Genomic DNA, 16,447 nt, shown 5'->3' with positions numbered 1-16,447 from the left:
AAAGCAGGGCCCAGGCCTGATCTTAAGGGCTCTTTTTAGTTCTTTTTTTTTTTAATAAATTTTTAAAATATTAATTGATTCATTCATTCATTCATTCACTTATGGCTGTGCTGGGTCTTTATTGCTGCACATGGGCTTTCTCTAGTGGCCTCGAGCAGGGGCTACTCTTCATTGCAGTGTGCAGGCTTCTCATTGCCCTGCCTTCTCCTGTTATGGAGCACTAGCTCTAAGAGTGTGGGCTTCAGTAGTTGCAGAACACTGGCTTAGTTGGTCCATGGCATGTGGAATCTTCCCAGACCAGGGATCGAACCTGTGTCCCTGTGTTGGCAGAGGAATTCTTAACCACGAGACCACCAGGGAAGCCTTAGCTCTCCTATCTCTGATTCTACATAACAATCAGAAAATAAAGGTATGGAAGTATCTTTGAGTGTTTACACTGAAATTTACAATTACATAAAAACATTCTAATGTGTGTACAAGAATCATCTGTTTTATTTATTTTACAGAGTAATGGTTTAAATTGAATACACTTGGGCACAGTAAATATTTTGACATGAAAAGCATCAGAATGGGCATCAGAAAAATTGCAACTCATCTTACACACAGTAACTAGAAAATATTTTTGTCTGATTATTTAAGGGTTACAAATCCTGAGAATGTTAGACATTGAACAAACTAGGTACTACCTTATAATTAAATCTTGCTTGGAAATCATCATTTAAAAAAATGCTCTGAGGTACAAATCACCTATGTATTAAACATGAATTTTTTACATTTTACAAAGACTTTAAACAAATATATCAAATGATTATACTTCAGTGGCTCTAAAACTGCTATCAGTCAGGTTCCAGGACACACTGTTCCACGATTTCCCGTAAGCTGGGGTTCTCCATGGCAGCCGCCACTCGCTCTTTGTCATTTATCTGCTTGTTGACTACAAAACACACACACACAAGTTAGCATAACTCTGTCAATATACAGCAACAGATACTATTTTTATTAGTTTGTTAAAATGGAATTCAACTCCTTGAAAACTTAATGCAGATGTTGGCTAAATATTTGTAAGTTTTGAAAGGAAGACTTAAAGAAAAAAAACATTTCCTGTAATTTCAGTTTTGCTTTTCCTGAATTCTATCTCTGCTGTTTTTAAGTGGTTGCCACCTTGTTTCTCTCTGTAGGCCAGAGAGTCTTTATATAAAAAAGCTTCTCAAAAAAAAAGGGGGGGGGGTTCTTTACTCCCATTTTAATACATTAACCCAGGAAGACTCCATGCTTGCACTGCAGGAGGCGCTGTAGTTCGACCCCTGATCGGGGAACTAAGATCCCACATGCCACAGAATATGGCAAAAAAAAAAAAAAAAAAAAAAAATTCAATATAATACATTAATCCAAACTCACAAAGACAACCCCTACCCCGAGATTCCCTAACACTTTATTCTCTGGACCTTTGATTTCACCTTCAAATATACAGCTCTCTCTCCTGCCACCAAAGAAAAGAGGCAAGCTCTCCTCAGAGTCTGTACGTCAAGGTTGCCAGAGCTGCACATTCTTTACAGATGTGTGGCCCCTGGACTAAACCAGTCAATATCCACAGGGCTTAATTCCCGTTCACCCAGTATTCCACTGAAAAAATTACTTTCTTCTCAAGGAAAAGCTAGTAGCTGATTTTGTACTCTTGCATATGACCCAGTAGATGCTTGGCTGGTGGAAGAACCTAATATCCAAGATAAAGTACTATATAAAGCTGTTTTCTAATAATGGTTCAAAATTTACTTACTATCTTCCTCTGTTGAGTGGGTTCCTTCAGAAATGTAGATTTCCAACTAGGAAAAAAATACATTGAAAGCAAAACATTTAGATGAGTGAGGTGGAACACACAATGAACTCCAGAGCCTAGGGATGAAAGTCCAGTCCTGTTTCCAACATCAAAGACTTGGGACACATCTTCACACTCTTTGCTAAAATGAAGGCTTAAGTTACAAGGATTTTTTTTTTTTTTTTTTTGGTCACTTGGGGAAAGTCTACAGGGGGTATTCTCATTATTTTTTTTATAAACACAAACCTACGATTTTACACAGATGAGATCTCATACATGTTTTGCTCCAAAATCTCTCCCCTGTACTCTGCCTTTTCCTCCCAAATCGGTATCTCAACTTACTCCCTGCCCCACCCCAAAAGAAAGTCACTTTAATCTAGTGTACTTTCTTCCATATTTTTCTCTATATCCACATAATTTTTCACAACACACATACCCACCAAGGCTGGAAATTTATTTTTATTGCATATTTTATAAAAATGGGTTCATGATATATATTTTCAGTATCATCATTTTCTCATTTACTATTATCTTGATAAATTTATTTTCAAGTACACCACTGGTTAAGCTATCCCTCTGGGTCCTGCTGCACTCACTTGCTCAAATGAGCTAACCTCCAAGAACCAGAGTTTTTGAGACAAACCCACAAAATTATTGCAAATATTGTGGTAACTAAATCATGCTATATGATAAAGATTTGTCTACTCTTCAGGGAACATTGGAGCACCTGATCTAATTCTCATATCCTTATTCACTACTGAGACAAATGTTTTTCATGATGGGGAAAAATCATAACCTATTATGGCTATAAGAGACCTTAGAGACCATCTTGATCAGTTTTCTTTAAAATACAAAACACGATATAAATCCTGTCAATGTCATTAACAGTAACTCTTATTGTGAACAACAAAGGAGGTGATATAAAATCAATCTATATTCATTTGTTGGTGTTGCTGTTTAGTCACTAAGTTATGTTTGACTTTTACGACGCCATAGACTGTAGAGTCATAGCCCACCAGGCCCCTCTGTCCAAGGGACTTCCCAGGCAAGAACGCTGGAGTGGGTTGCCATTTCCTTCTCCAGGAGTTCTTCCTGACCCAAGGATCAAACCCACATCTCCTGCTTTGGCAGGCGGATTCTTTACCACTGAGCTACCTGGGAGACCCCATATACTCCTTTACTTTGGTAATTTAGGGAAATTTGTGAAATGCCAGGCTGGATGAAGCACAAGCCGGAATCAAGATTGCAGGGAGAAATATCAATAACCTCAGACAAGCAGATGACACCAGCCTAATGGCAGAAAGTAAAGAGGAACTAAAGAGCCTCTTGATGAAGGTGAAACAGGAGAGCAAAAAACTTGCCTTAAAATTCAACATTCAAAAAACTAAGATCATGGCATCCAGTCCCATCACTCCATGGCAAACAGATGAGGAAACAATGGAAACAGTCACAGATTTTATTTTCTTGGGCTCCAAAATCACTGCAAATAGTGACTGCAGCCATGAACTTAAAAGACATCGGCTCCTTGGAAAAAAAGTTATGACAAACCTAGACAGCATATTAAAAAGCACAGACATTACTTTACTGACAAATGTCTGTCTAGTCAAGGCTATGGTCTTTCCAGTAGTCATGTATGGATGTGAGAGTTGGACCATAAAGAAAGCTGAACGCTGAAGAATTGATGTTTTTGAACTGTGGTGCTGGAGAAGACTCTTGAGAGTCCCTTGGACTGAAAGGGGATCCAACCAGTCAATCCTAAAGGAAATCAGTTCTGAATATTCATTGGAAGGACTGATGCTGAAGCTGAAGCTCTGATACTTTGGTCACCTGATGCAAAGAACTGACTCATTGGAAAAGATCCTGATGCTCACAAATTGTATGATTCCATTTAAATGAAATATCCAGAATAGTCAGATCTATACAGACAAAAGTACATTAGTGGTTGCCTAGGAATAGGCTTCCCAGGTAGCTCAGATGGTAAAGAATCTGCAATGCAGGAGACCTGAGTTCAACCCCTGGGTCGGAAAGATGCCCTGGAGAAGGGAATGGCAATCCATCCAGTATTCTTGCTTAGAGAATTCCATGGACAGAGGAGACTGGGGAGTTACAGTCCATGGGGTCACAAAGAGTCAGACACGACTGAGTGACTAACATTCCACTTCGAGGGATGGGAGAAGGTTTGGGGAAAATGGGTAGTGACTGCTAATTGATATGAGTTGATATGGGGTTTTTACTGGGATAATGAAAATGTTCTAAAGTAATGGTAGTGATGGCTGCACAATTCTGTGAATATATCAAAAACCATTAAATTCTACACTTTAAATAGTGGTTGTATGATATGTGCATCAAACTCAACAATGCTGTTATAAAACAACAACAAAAAATACATTCCTTACCTTATGTTTAAACGGTAAACACTGCTGAAGTTTTACTCTTAAGCACAACCCTGTAGGGGGAAAAAAAAAAACGCATCAATTATTTCTCTTATTGGTTTTTGAAAAAGGATGCAGCTATGTGTAGGCATCTCCATACAAAACAGTAGCTGAAAACAGCTTAGACTGAATCCATAGTAGGCCTCCTTTGAGGCTGGTGCCTTTAGCTAGCATCTTTAACATATAATCACAACCTTAAAAATTCCTCATGATAATCCACTGAGCCAGGTATTATCAACCCCATTCTACAAATTATGAAACCAAGGTCACAATTTAACTTGCTGAAGATCAAAGAGCTAGTATAGTGACCAAGCTGGGATTAGAACCCAAACCACTGCAAAATCCAGATCCTTTCTGCTACATCAATTTGCCTTCCATCAAAGATCAACTGATTCATTAAACTTTGGAATGCTTATAACAGGTCAGGCCACGCAAAAACTTAAAACTAAGTAAGAGCCACTTTTTAAAGCACTCTCAAATTTAGAATCCTCTATGCCTGCAAGATACAAATACAGTTGTTTGCTCCAAACAAGCTCCTCTGAAGTTCAGTTTATTGCCCCAATACCAAGTTGTATTTCAATAATTTTTTTTCTTCTAGTTGAGTCTTCTAAGAGAAATTAAGTCACCTTGGAACAGAGCCTCAGTGCCAATGTTTTACTTCTTCCCCACCACAAAATAAGGAATACAATTTTAACTAAATCCACATCCCTAGATGGGTTTCCCTGGTGGAACTAGTGGTAAAGAATACACCTGTCAATGCAGAAGACGTAAGAGACTGGGGTTTGATCCCTAGGTCGGGAAGATCCCCTGAATGAGGGCATGGCAACCGACTACTGTTTTCTTGCCTGGAGCATCCCATGGACAGAGGAGCCAAGAGGGCTACAGTCCATAGGGTCGCAAAGAGTTGGAAACAACTGAAGTGATTTAGCATGCATACACGCAAACCCCTAGACAGAGAAGACAAATCAAACTGCTCTTTTTATGAAGAGAAAGTATTTCAGTAGTGAGTTTTCTAAAAATAAGAATCAGAATGAATTTCTAGTTTCCTGGCTTTGCAGGTTTTTATTTGGAGCAATTTATTTCCTCTCTCAAATAACATATAAGGGCTTGTTATAAAGAACATTTTCTTAATATTTGGGTTAACTAAAAATAAACAATAACAAAACACCAAATCATCTTGGGGAGGTATTAATTTGTTTTTGATTTTCTAAGTACCATCAGGTTTTCTAACAGAATCATTATAAAAATTCCAGGAAAGGAAAAAAGATTAGATGAGCTACAATGAGCCTGGGTCTTCCTTAGAGCCTACAACATAGTAATTCCATAACAGATATTAGGGAACTCTAAAGAAAATATATAATTTCCTTAAGAAGGGTCTCCCTTTAGAGTATCTACCTGCCTTAAAGTTTGTCTAGAGGGTTCACCTCACTCTGCTCCTACCTTGTGTCCCTGTTACTTGAGCATCCTCATATGTTCTAGTAACTAGAACAGGAGGGAAGGTGGCAGGGCACAACCTCTGAAAGAATGATACAGCCCAAGGACACAACATAAACTTTTGTTGCTGCTGTTGTCCTGTTGCTAAGTCGTATCTGACTCTTTGGGACCCCATGGACTGTAGCATGCAGGCTTCATTGTCCTTCACTATCTCCCTTAGTTTGCTCAAATTCATGTCCATTGAGTCAGTGATGCCATCCAACCATCTCATCCTCTTTCACTCCCTTCTGCCCTCAATCTTTCCCAGCACGAGGGTCTTTTCCAATGAGTCAACTCTTTGTGTCACATGGCCAAAGTATTGGAGCTTCAGCTTCAGCATCAGCATCAGTCCTTCCAATGAATATTCAGGGTTGATTTCCTTTAGGGTTGACTGGTTTGATCTCCTTGTTAAGGGACCCTCAACTTCTCTAGCACCACAGATTGAAAGCATCAATTCTTTGGTGCTCAGCCTCCCTTATGGTCCAGCTCTCACATCCACACATGACTATTGGAAAAACCATAGCTTTGACTATACGGACTTTTGTTGGCAAAGTGATATCTCTGCTTTTTAATATGCTGTCTAGGTTTGTCAAAGCTTTTCTTCCAAGGGAGCAAGTGTCTTTTAATTTCACGGCTACAATCACTATCCACAATGATTTTGGAGCCCAAGAAAATAAAGTCTGTCACTATTTCCATTTTTTCCTCACCTATTTGCCATGAAGTGATGGGACTGGATGCCATGATCTTAGTTTTTTGAATGCTGAATTTTAAGGCAGATTTTTTCGCTCTCCTCTTTCACCTTCATCAAGAGGCTCTTTAGTTCCTCTTTGTTTTCTGCCATTAAGCTGGTCTCATCTGCCTACCTGAGGTTATTGATATTTCTCCCAGCAATCTTACCCTGTCTATAAAAGCTAACTACACCAGATTCAAGGCCACACTCACCCTCCACAACAGCACACATTCTTGTCTGTGGCACATGCTTCTTCCAAGGCCACTCTTGCCTTCTGAGATGGCCCACACTATTTGTGGAGTATGTTTCTCTCTAAATAAATCCATTTCCTACCTATAACTTTGCCTCTTATTGAATTCTTTCTGTGATGAGACATCAAGAACCTGCATTTCATTAGGTATTGAAACCAGGTATGTGATCTCAATTGGAAGACCATGGATTTTGGCTGGGTTCAAGTCCTGGCCACTTGGGTTCTAGTTCCAAACTGGGTTTTGGTTAGGTTAGAGTCCTGGCCATGTGGCTTCAAGTCCCAGGCAGGATTTTGGCTGGGCTGGAGTCTCAGTCAAGTCCCAATCTGAGATGAATGGTTTCAGGTAGGTATTTTACCCAAAAACAATTAACTGTTTTACAATTCACAAAGCACTTTCTTGAATATCAGAATTCTCAAGATAGGCAGTAGAGAATACTGAAATAGATACTCTGGGTTCAAAACTGGCTCCACTACACACTAGCTATGTGACACCAGGCAAGTTACTTAACCTCTCTGAATTTCAGTTTCATTATCTGTTTTCATTAAGTATTATAATAGCACCACTAAGTATAAGGTTATTACATATGAGGAGTAACTATATTTTTATGCTTAAAACAGTAGTTGACACATAATTAAGTATCCAATAAATGTTAGCTATTACTATTTTATCATTTTCATTTTACAGTCAGGAACTAAGATAAGTGATTTGTTCAACATCACATAGCTAACAAGTGGAAGGAGCTAGAAGTTAAATTTAGATTCCAAATCCTATGCCCTTCATCTCCTGCCTTCTTGTGAAAGATTATCAAGTGGTTTTTCTGCCCTAACCTGAGGCAGGAGACAGATGGGCCCTGGGAGCAAACAGCTGGAGTTTGTCCTGAAACTCTCCAGACAAAAATAGCAGGACAATGGGCAGGCTGAGCTCTGCCCAGTTAAGTGATAAGAAAGTGAAAGTCAAGTCACTCAGTCCTGTCCATGACTCTTTGCAACCCCATGGACTATATAGTCCATGGAATTCTCCAGGCCAGAATATTGGAGTGGGTAGCCTTTCCCTTCTCCAGGGGATCTTCCCAACCCAGGGATCGAACCCAGGTCTCCCACACTGCAGGCAATTCTTTACCAACTGAGTCACAAGGAAAGCCCAAGAATACCGGAGTGGGTAGCCTGTCCCTTCTTCAGGGTATCTTCCCGACCCAGGAATCGAACTGGGATCTCCTGCATTGCAGGCAGATTCTTTACCAACTGAGTTATCAGGGAAGCTAAGAGATAAAAGACCACACATTCCTCATTCTTAAAGGAGACTTCCCTGACTACATATGACAGAAAGGCTCCTTGGAGGTCAGAAGAGAGGGGGCATCACCTCACAGTAAGTGATGCAACTACTCAAAGGCCTCTTTGCTAGAATCCATCCTGGTTAAAAGATGTACATGCACAAATGAGAGGACCCTGAGACATACCAAATATTGACTCAGAACCTGGCAAGCAAGACGACTGGTCAAAGGAAACCTGGAAGAAATGCCCCATAAAAGTATTCAAACTACCACTAGGGCATGACTCTGAGTCTGCCCGTGTGTCTATCCACACATACTGTATTCTTTTTTTCCTAATAAACACTTCACTTGTTTCACTACATTCTGTCTTTGTGGGAATTCTTCTCTGCAAAGCTTTGGGCTTTGTCACTGACCACTGGCTCAGTGACTAGAATTCAGTGCTTTCACTGGCTTCAATCTCTGACCAGGAACTGAAGCCCCACTGTAAGTTGCTGCAGACTGAGGCCACCCAAGATCATACCTACTCACCCTCTTTGCGTCTTCCTTGTCTTTGGAATTACATACCAGGGTAACTGAGTAGGAGACAACCTAAGTAGTCAGAGTGGAACTCTTACTCAGGTGTCTTTCTCTGTTTAGTACTAGATAGGAAGAGGGCAAGGCACAACCTTTAAAAGAATGACTTAGCCTGAGGACGTGACATAAACTGATTAGAACCAAACAGATACAAGATGGTGGACAAGTTGATTTCCACCAGACCTTGAGCTTTAGTATTCACTCATTATAACCCATCAGCAAGCTATATGACACACCCACAGGCATTCTGACAGCTCCAAGGTCAACCATCAAGGTCAAGAAGTGGGTGGTGGCCCAATTCACAAAAATCCTCAACGGTTCCCCCAAAATAGCTGGACTACTCCTCCCATTCACGAGCCTATGAAATTACCCACATCTATAAAAACTGACTACCCCTATACCCTTGGTGCCTCTCTTGCATTCTGGAGGTGGCCCACACTCTGTCCATGGAGTGTGTTCCTCCTTGAATGAGCCTTCTTTCACTTTATTAATGGCTTGCTCACTCTTGAATTATTTGCTGCATGAAGCTAAGAACCCATACTTGGTGGCTGTCCCAGGGACTCAGATGTGACCTGGGATGTGACCATCCTCTCAAGACCCACTCTTTCTTGCAACAGTATTACCTGCTCATAGGAAAAGCCTTCTAATGCATCAGACAGAAAGATGACTCTCTTTGTCGAGTTTTCCAATCATGTTGCTTGAACACAGTTACCATGATACATTACTAGGCAACCCTCTAAAAAGCCAAGGGTCTCAACTGAAACCCATATCAAAAGGGCCAAAAAAGTGACAAAACTCTTTTCAAGAAGTGTACAGAACTGAAGTATCAACCATAAACTAATCTTGACATCTTTACAGTTATTTTTATTTCATGTGCTCTCTCAATCTTTATCCACATACATTTGTTTTAAAATAACTGCAATCATAATAAAAATTCAACTTATCATTCAAGCTTTTTCATACACTTCTCACACAGATACTTTAATTCCTTGATTACATTCATTTTCAATAGAAATTAAGAAATTGGATTATTTTTATATCATATCCTTATTAATAGATACTATAGTTTCTTTCAAGATTTATTATTATACATTTACCCTATGTGTTTTGTACCTGCTACTATCCTCTCCTAGGAAACTAGTTCCTTACTTCTTAGGTCAAAGAGAATGAATTTTCTTTTCTTTTCTTTTTTTGGCCACATAGCCCAGATTGTAGGATCTTAGTTCCCTGACTAGGGACAGAATCTGAAACAGGAGGGAAGCGGGCAGAGCACAACCTTTGAAAGAATGACATAGCCCAAGCACACAATTGGTTTATTAATTAGAATCAAATGGGTCCAAGATGGCAGACAAGTCAACTTTGACTAGACCCGTGACCCTGTATACTGAAGATACACACCCAGAGGCGCCATGACAGCTCCAAGGCTGACATATACATGACCAAAAAGTAGGCAGTGGCCTAATTCCTAGAAATTTCCACTCTTTCCCCAAAATAGTTGGAGTAATCCTCCCACTCATTAGCCTATGAAATTACCCAGCCCATAAAAACTAGCCACACCACATTTCAAGGCCACATTTACCCTCTGCATTGGCCCACACTGTTGTTTGTGGAGTGTTTCTACCACAGCTGCTCTTGCTTTCTGAAATGGCCCACACTCTGTCTGCTGAGTGTGTTTCTCTCTAAATAAATCCACTTCTTACCTATCACTTTGTCTCTTAATGAATTCTTTCTGCAATGAGACATCAAGAACCTGAGCTTTATTAGGTCCTGAAACCAGGAGTGTGATCTTAGCTGGAAGACTGTGGGTTCTGGCCAGGTTTGAGTCCTGGCACATGGGTTCAAGTCCCAATCTGAGGTAAACGGTTCCAAACTCTCTGCAGTGTGCCATCTTCAGTGAGAGCGCAGAGTCTTAACTTCCTGGACTGCCAGGGAACTCCTAGTATGAACTTTTTAATAAGGACCTACTAATGTTTACCCAGAGGCTTAAAAATATTTCGACCATATGACCCAATAATTCCACTTACAGGAATTTATCCTGAACCAATAATTAGAGATAAATAAAAATATTTATGTGTAAAGTTTTTCATTATAGTTTATTTATAATTGTGGAGGCTAGTAGTAGTTCATATGGTTACAAAACTGATATATCAATGTGATTACCATGTTCCTATATAACCATATAGCTAAAGAATAATATTTAAGGAGAACTAAAAAACATTTCTCATCTGTTTCATGCTTTCTATTACTTAACCCCTACAACTCAGTGTGTGTGTGCACGCACGTGTGCACGCGTGCACTAAGTCACTTCAGTCCTGACTCTTTGCGACCCTATGGACTGTAGTCTACCAGATTCCAGTTACCCTCATTATCACTATTTTTATAGATAAGGAGATAGGCTCAGAAGGGTTATATAACTTGCCCAAAGCCACAAAGTGACAGAACTAACAGAGCTGGAATTTTAGCCTGGAGCACACTTTCAAATGCTAACTTTTTGAGATTTTCTTCTTTATGCATTTGTGGAATTTCAAAATTATTACCAACAAATTTGTTATAATTGTGTTTCATAATTTAAGAAACAATATAAATATTACTTTCTGAAATCTGTTACCGGTATCTGTTGATTCAGAAATTGTCCAATGGCAAAAAAAATACACATTCAACAATGCTTTTTCTAGTGTTGGAGTTTTATACCCACAATAGCATCTACAGATTCACAGACCTTCTAGTCCCTCAAGATGTGGCCCATATGCTGGAAACCACTAATTGAGGGATCCCAGGTACAACAAGTGAGAAGAGAAAAGACAGAACTCACAACAATAGTGGGAACAATAATAAAATATTTACCTTTCCAAGCCTTTTTATAAATTTGTCTATTTTCAAATAGATAATGCAGTCTCAGTGTTCAAAAACTTAAAAAAACAAAAAGGTATAAAGTCTCCCACCGACCCTATCCCCTATCTGACCAGTTCTCACCATCACTAATGCCCACCCCATCTCAGCTATTCTTTTACGTCTTCTTTATGATATGCAACCAAATGTAAATATATATTTTTGCCTTTTTTTTACACAAATGTAGGAATGGTATACTTGCTTTTATTTCCTAACAGTATGTCATAGAGATCTTTCCATATTAGTATATGGAGAGTTTCTTCATTTTTTTGATAACTTCATAGTATTTCATTGTTGATAAACACCATCACTGATTATTTAACTGGTTCCCCACTGATCAAGATTTGGTTTGAAATAAACTTCGTCTTTTTTTCACAAAATATACATTCAAAGATATTGACTGTATATCTCACTGCTAACTAATCCAAGTATTGGGAATGCAACCTCTCAAAAAGAAAAGTACCTGAAAAGACACGCTCCCACCAGGAGCTCCGCCCACGCTACACAGAAGCCAGGAGAGCACCTAAAAGGAGGAGAGGCTGAGGGCACAGTGCTCATCTGACAAGACCCATTCCAATCTCCAGATCTGAGGAGAGAAGGTGGCCCATACCCAGCCTCCATTAATTACAGAGAAGCAGCATGGTGTAACTAAAGAAAAAACACACTTCAAGTCAGGAGACCTAGGGTTGAGCCTCAACTTCATCATTTCCTGGCTCTATGACGCTGAGCAAGGCCCTTAAACTCCCTCAGCCTCAGGTTCCTCATCTGTAAAATAAACCTAACACTGACTCATATGTTGACTGTGAGAACTACAGAAAACATTTTATAAACCATAAAGTATGATCCATGATGCTAATTGTTACTGTGGGTCAGTATCAGCTAGAAAAATTCACTATCAACGTATAAATATCTTTATCTAAAACCTTACCAATAAGAGTCGCCAAAGAGCAATGAGGTACTGTTGGCGTGAACCTTATAATAACCAAATAGTCATCTTGATTTATCTCTTGAACCTCCACACAACTTTCCGTTACCACTTCCAGTTCTTCTAAAGTATTAGGCTTCTCTGGGTCCCGGATGGTTCGGATCAAATCTAAAGAATCATCAGAAACAAGATCTTATGTGAAAACATGGATATTCTAAATACAATTGATTTTGCCAGTCTTAATCCAAACACTGACTTCTGTTTGAGCAAATACTACAGCCACTCCCCAGATTTCTGACAGAAACTTCCTTTTGATAAAATCATTTTCGTGGATTATTAGTACCTCATGTCCAGTTTCTTGGATCTAATTCTGCAGAGAAAATATGCAAATAGAAAAGTGTTACACAAGCTCAAGAGGAAGAAATAATTTAGTTTCAGGATATGGAAGTGCAATCTGAATTATTTTTAAAAATGTGTAACATTTTGGAGCATTTCCAAATGAACAAGTTCAGTTCGCCAGGAATTTAGCATTAAGTAAAGAAGTTAAGAGTTTAGGCCAGCCCATTAAGGGTCTTTTAAAGTCAGCTAGAGGCAATAGAATATCTATTCAAGAGGCTCTGAACAAGGGCCTGTTACAGTGTAACCAGCGTTACACTGTCAGCTGGTAACTCATTCACCAGTTGGTAGACTCACACTAAAGAGCAGAGCCAGGGATACCGGATGAAAAAGCCAAGCCTAAAACAGGGACATGACCATAGTCACAGAAAGAAGACAGACATTGCAGTCATTTCAAAGGCAGACTCCGACAATTGTTTGGACATAGAAGACAAGGAAAGAGAGAAAAGGAAGATGACTCAGATTGTAAATCTAACTGCCTGGAAGAACCAAGATAGAATGAGGGAAAAAAAAGGAAGAGGGAAAAAAAAGGAAGAGAGAAAAAAAGGAAGAAATTTGGGTGGGAACTAAGACAAGTGGATAAAATCTCACATGTAATCATTTTGAGGTGGTTAAGGGGCAAACCAATGGAACATTCCAGCAACACTGAATTGTAGCATAAGGTTTAAGAGAACCAAAGCTAGAGTGGCTGCTGAACACATGGGATTCACAAACAACAGTGGGTATAACCATAGTTTTTAACCTTTGCCAAACAAGGGAATCACCAGGAATGCTTCAAAAACAAACAAAACAGAACAAAATCTGGTGTCTGAGCCCTCCCCAGGATTTTGATTTAACCGATTCATAGGAGGACTTGGCCACTGAGACTTAAAAAAAAAAATCCCTCAGGTTATTCTTATGTGCAACCAGGTTGGAGAACCACAAACGTAAAAGGAAAGAGACCCAAGGATAGATCTGTAGGAAGCACCTAATTTGGGGATCAGAAGGAAGCAAAGCAAAAAGCAGTAAAGAAGGAAAGAGGGGATGGTTATTAACATCAAATGCTGCTGAAAACTTCAGGTTAATGAGAGCTAAACCAGGTTTCTGATTTATTAGTCAGGAGGTCACCTGCAAGAAAGCACTTTCAGTAGAGGTGAAGGCAGAGGCCAGCTCGCAAAAGGGGACGTGAGAAAGAACTGAAAACATAATCCCAGGGCTTTGAAAGGGAAGGAGGAAAGGGCAAAAGGCAGTGGGTTTTAAAAAAGCTAGAACAGTGACAAGGATAAGGGAAACGAGTATATTTTTACAACCCAAATAGAGGAAGGGACACTGAATTTTAAGAAGGAGGCTGGTAAAATAAACAGGAATGAATGAGATCAAAGATGTGGGAGGCTAGGTCGGCACTGCAGAGGAAAAGGCTTCCTTCTTACTCTGAGGTTGTAGAAGAAGATGAAAAAGGAGAATAAGAAATAGTGAGGTAGAAAAAAGCAAGAGTTCACAAAGGACAAGCTTGATGTTCTCAGGCCTGAGGTTTCCTTCTACTATTTACAGCACTCTTATAATCAGAAATCCTGCTGGGAAAAACAAATCAATCAAGCTCTACTTTCTCCCCAGTAACTCCTGAGCTTATCATTTGATTAGAAACAGAATTTGAGAATGGAGGCAGGAAAAAGAAACTTTGCAAGACTTGTGAAACGTGGGGCTCAGGGAAACAAGTTTTCTTAAAAGGAGGTAGTTCCCCCTCATCCAAGGCCTTTTTCCCTGTAAGGCTCACATACACAAGCTGTATTATATTGTTTCTATGTTAAATGACTCTGAAATTAAATCTCACCCCTTATTCAACTTCTCTACTGTTCCAGTGATCTGGATTAATTTTTTTTAGAAAGAAAGCAATGTTGCTCTCCTCATATTACTCCCTTGACTAAAATTCTTCTACTGGCTTTGCACTGATATTAAATTTTTCATTTATGTTTAAACCTTCAGGATCCAATTCCAACCTGCTCTGTAAAATAATTTTTGACCACACCTCCACCTTTAACCACAAACCCTATCCTGTAGCCCTGCCTGCCATCCCCTAAACAAGTTATTTTCTTACCTCTATAATCTTGCTTCTTCCCTCTGCTCAGTAAGCCATGTACCCTTTACAGGCCCAGATCCTAATGCTTCAAGGCCCAATTCAAGAGACCCCTTCTCTTTAAAGTCCTTCCAGATCCCCTATTCAAAGATTACTGACTCTTTCCTCTCTGCCTGGATCTCTCATACAGGTACTTGTACTGCACGTAACTTTTAAAAATTCTATTTTTGTGCATAAAGGCCCCCTTCAAGGTAAGTGTGAGGACAAGAAATCTCCCTCTTCCAAAGTTGTAGCCCCAGTGCCCTGTTGTCCCTAGATGCTGGAGATGGAGACCCGAAAGGACAGGAATCTGTCTAACTGCTTTGGGGAAATCATTCCACTCATACCGGTCACCTGACTAGGGTTAAGTCCTAACCTAGCAAGAGGTAAACCAGAGTAGTGCCAAAGTTCTTTAACATCCCTGGCTGCTTCTACTGGCTTCTTCTACTGGTCTATAATCCTTACCTGCATTATTTGCATTCTTGTGGTTAGACTTTCACCCTGGGTTAGGGTTAGCAAGAATCTCTGAGCACTAGTTAGATCCAGTCTTTGTAGTTTCAAAAACAATACTAACAAGTGCAAAAAAGCAAGTCATAAAGCAATCGTGAAGTGGTGAAAAGTGCACCAAGTTAGGAAACAGAGGAGCTTTGGTTTCTGCTGCTTCCTTATGGGCAGAGTGGCCTCCGGGTAGTTGTTTAACCTCCCTAAACCTCTGTTTCCTCATCTGTACAATGAAGATGGTTCCAGGGGTTGAATTGAGAATATTCTATGTTCAATATACACATAAAAACTATGTGTGTTATATGTATGTGTGTATTCCGTTGCACTCCACGCGTGGGTGTCTTAAAGAACTCTAAGTTCACGGCCGGGCTCGTGGGACCTCTTGCCTACTGCCTCTGCAGAAGAGACTGGCTGTGACCTTGGGCCTGGCAGTATCCTCAATGGTGGAAAGAGGAGTGTGTGTCCAGAGTTAGGGATAAGAAGGAAGGAGGCTCAAGTGCGGCAATTAGGCCAGTTCTGCTTCCTAATCAAGCATCTTAAAGGCCTCTGCCCAGAAGTCTTGAGATGGCCACTAGAACATGGGGCACACAAGGGAAATAACCCAGACTCGGCTTGCTCGGGATTTAGCAAGAGTCTACGTCTTAAGGAAGACCCACATGCCCGCGTGATTTAAGACTCAGGACAAAAAGCTTCCTACTCTTGCCGAGGAGATATACCAAAACACCCGAGTTTACACTCCAAACCCTCAGGTGAGGCCCTCGTTACCCCCGCCTCCACGTTCACAACCAAATGGTGCCCTGGACAAAATTAATTACCATAAACTTCTAGCGCTTTCTCTTCCATGATCCGGGGCTGCCGGGCAGCTCCCCGCTCAGAGAGACCCGAGAGCCACAGGAATCTGCTCAGCGTCCAGGAGAGCAGTCCGGACACCCGCTCCATCCTTACGTTCCGCCATCCCTGGCGACTGTCCCATCCGAGCCACCGTCTCTCAGTGGCGAGCCTCGCGAGTTATCAACTTCCTGGTCTTCACATGGGCCACTGCTACTGCTGCTAGAGAAGCCGAAATGTCCAGGGGAGCAGATAATAGGCGGGACCTGAC

General features: G+C 40.4%; 1 protein-coding gene across 1 annotated transcript; it reads right to left on the bottom strand.

The window, feature by feature from the left end:
• Positions 1-468: 468 nt before the first annotated feature.
• On the bottom strand, positions 469-16,447 carry CIAO2A (cytosolic iron-sulfur assembly component 2A). Its single transcript, XM_065941454.1, has 5 exons — positions 16,164-16,447; positions 12,363-12,527; positions 4,213-4,262; positions 1,778-1,823; positions 469-934 (listed from the first exon to the last, which is right to left on the bottom strand). The coding sequence occupies exons 1-5, from the start codon at positions 16,285-16,287 to the stop codon at positions 837-839; spliced, it is 483 nt and encodes a 160-aa protein (XP_065797526.1). The 5' UTR covers positions 16,288-16,447; the 3' UTR covers positions 469-836.

The sequence above is a fragment of the Muntiacus reevesi genome, chromosome 7, assembly GCF_963930625.1.
Source record: "Muntiacus reevesi chromosome 7, mMunRee1.1, whole genome shotgun sequence".
NCBI lineage: Eukaryota > Metazoa > Chordata > Mammalia > Artiodactyla > Cervidae > Muntiacus > Muntiacus reevesi.
This window is presented reverse-complemented; position numbering and strand designations above follow the sequence as displayed.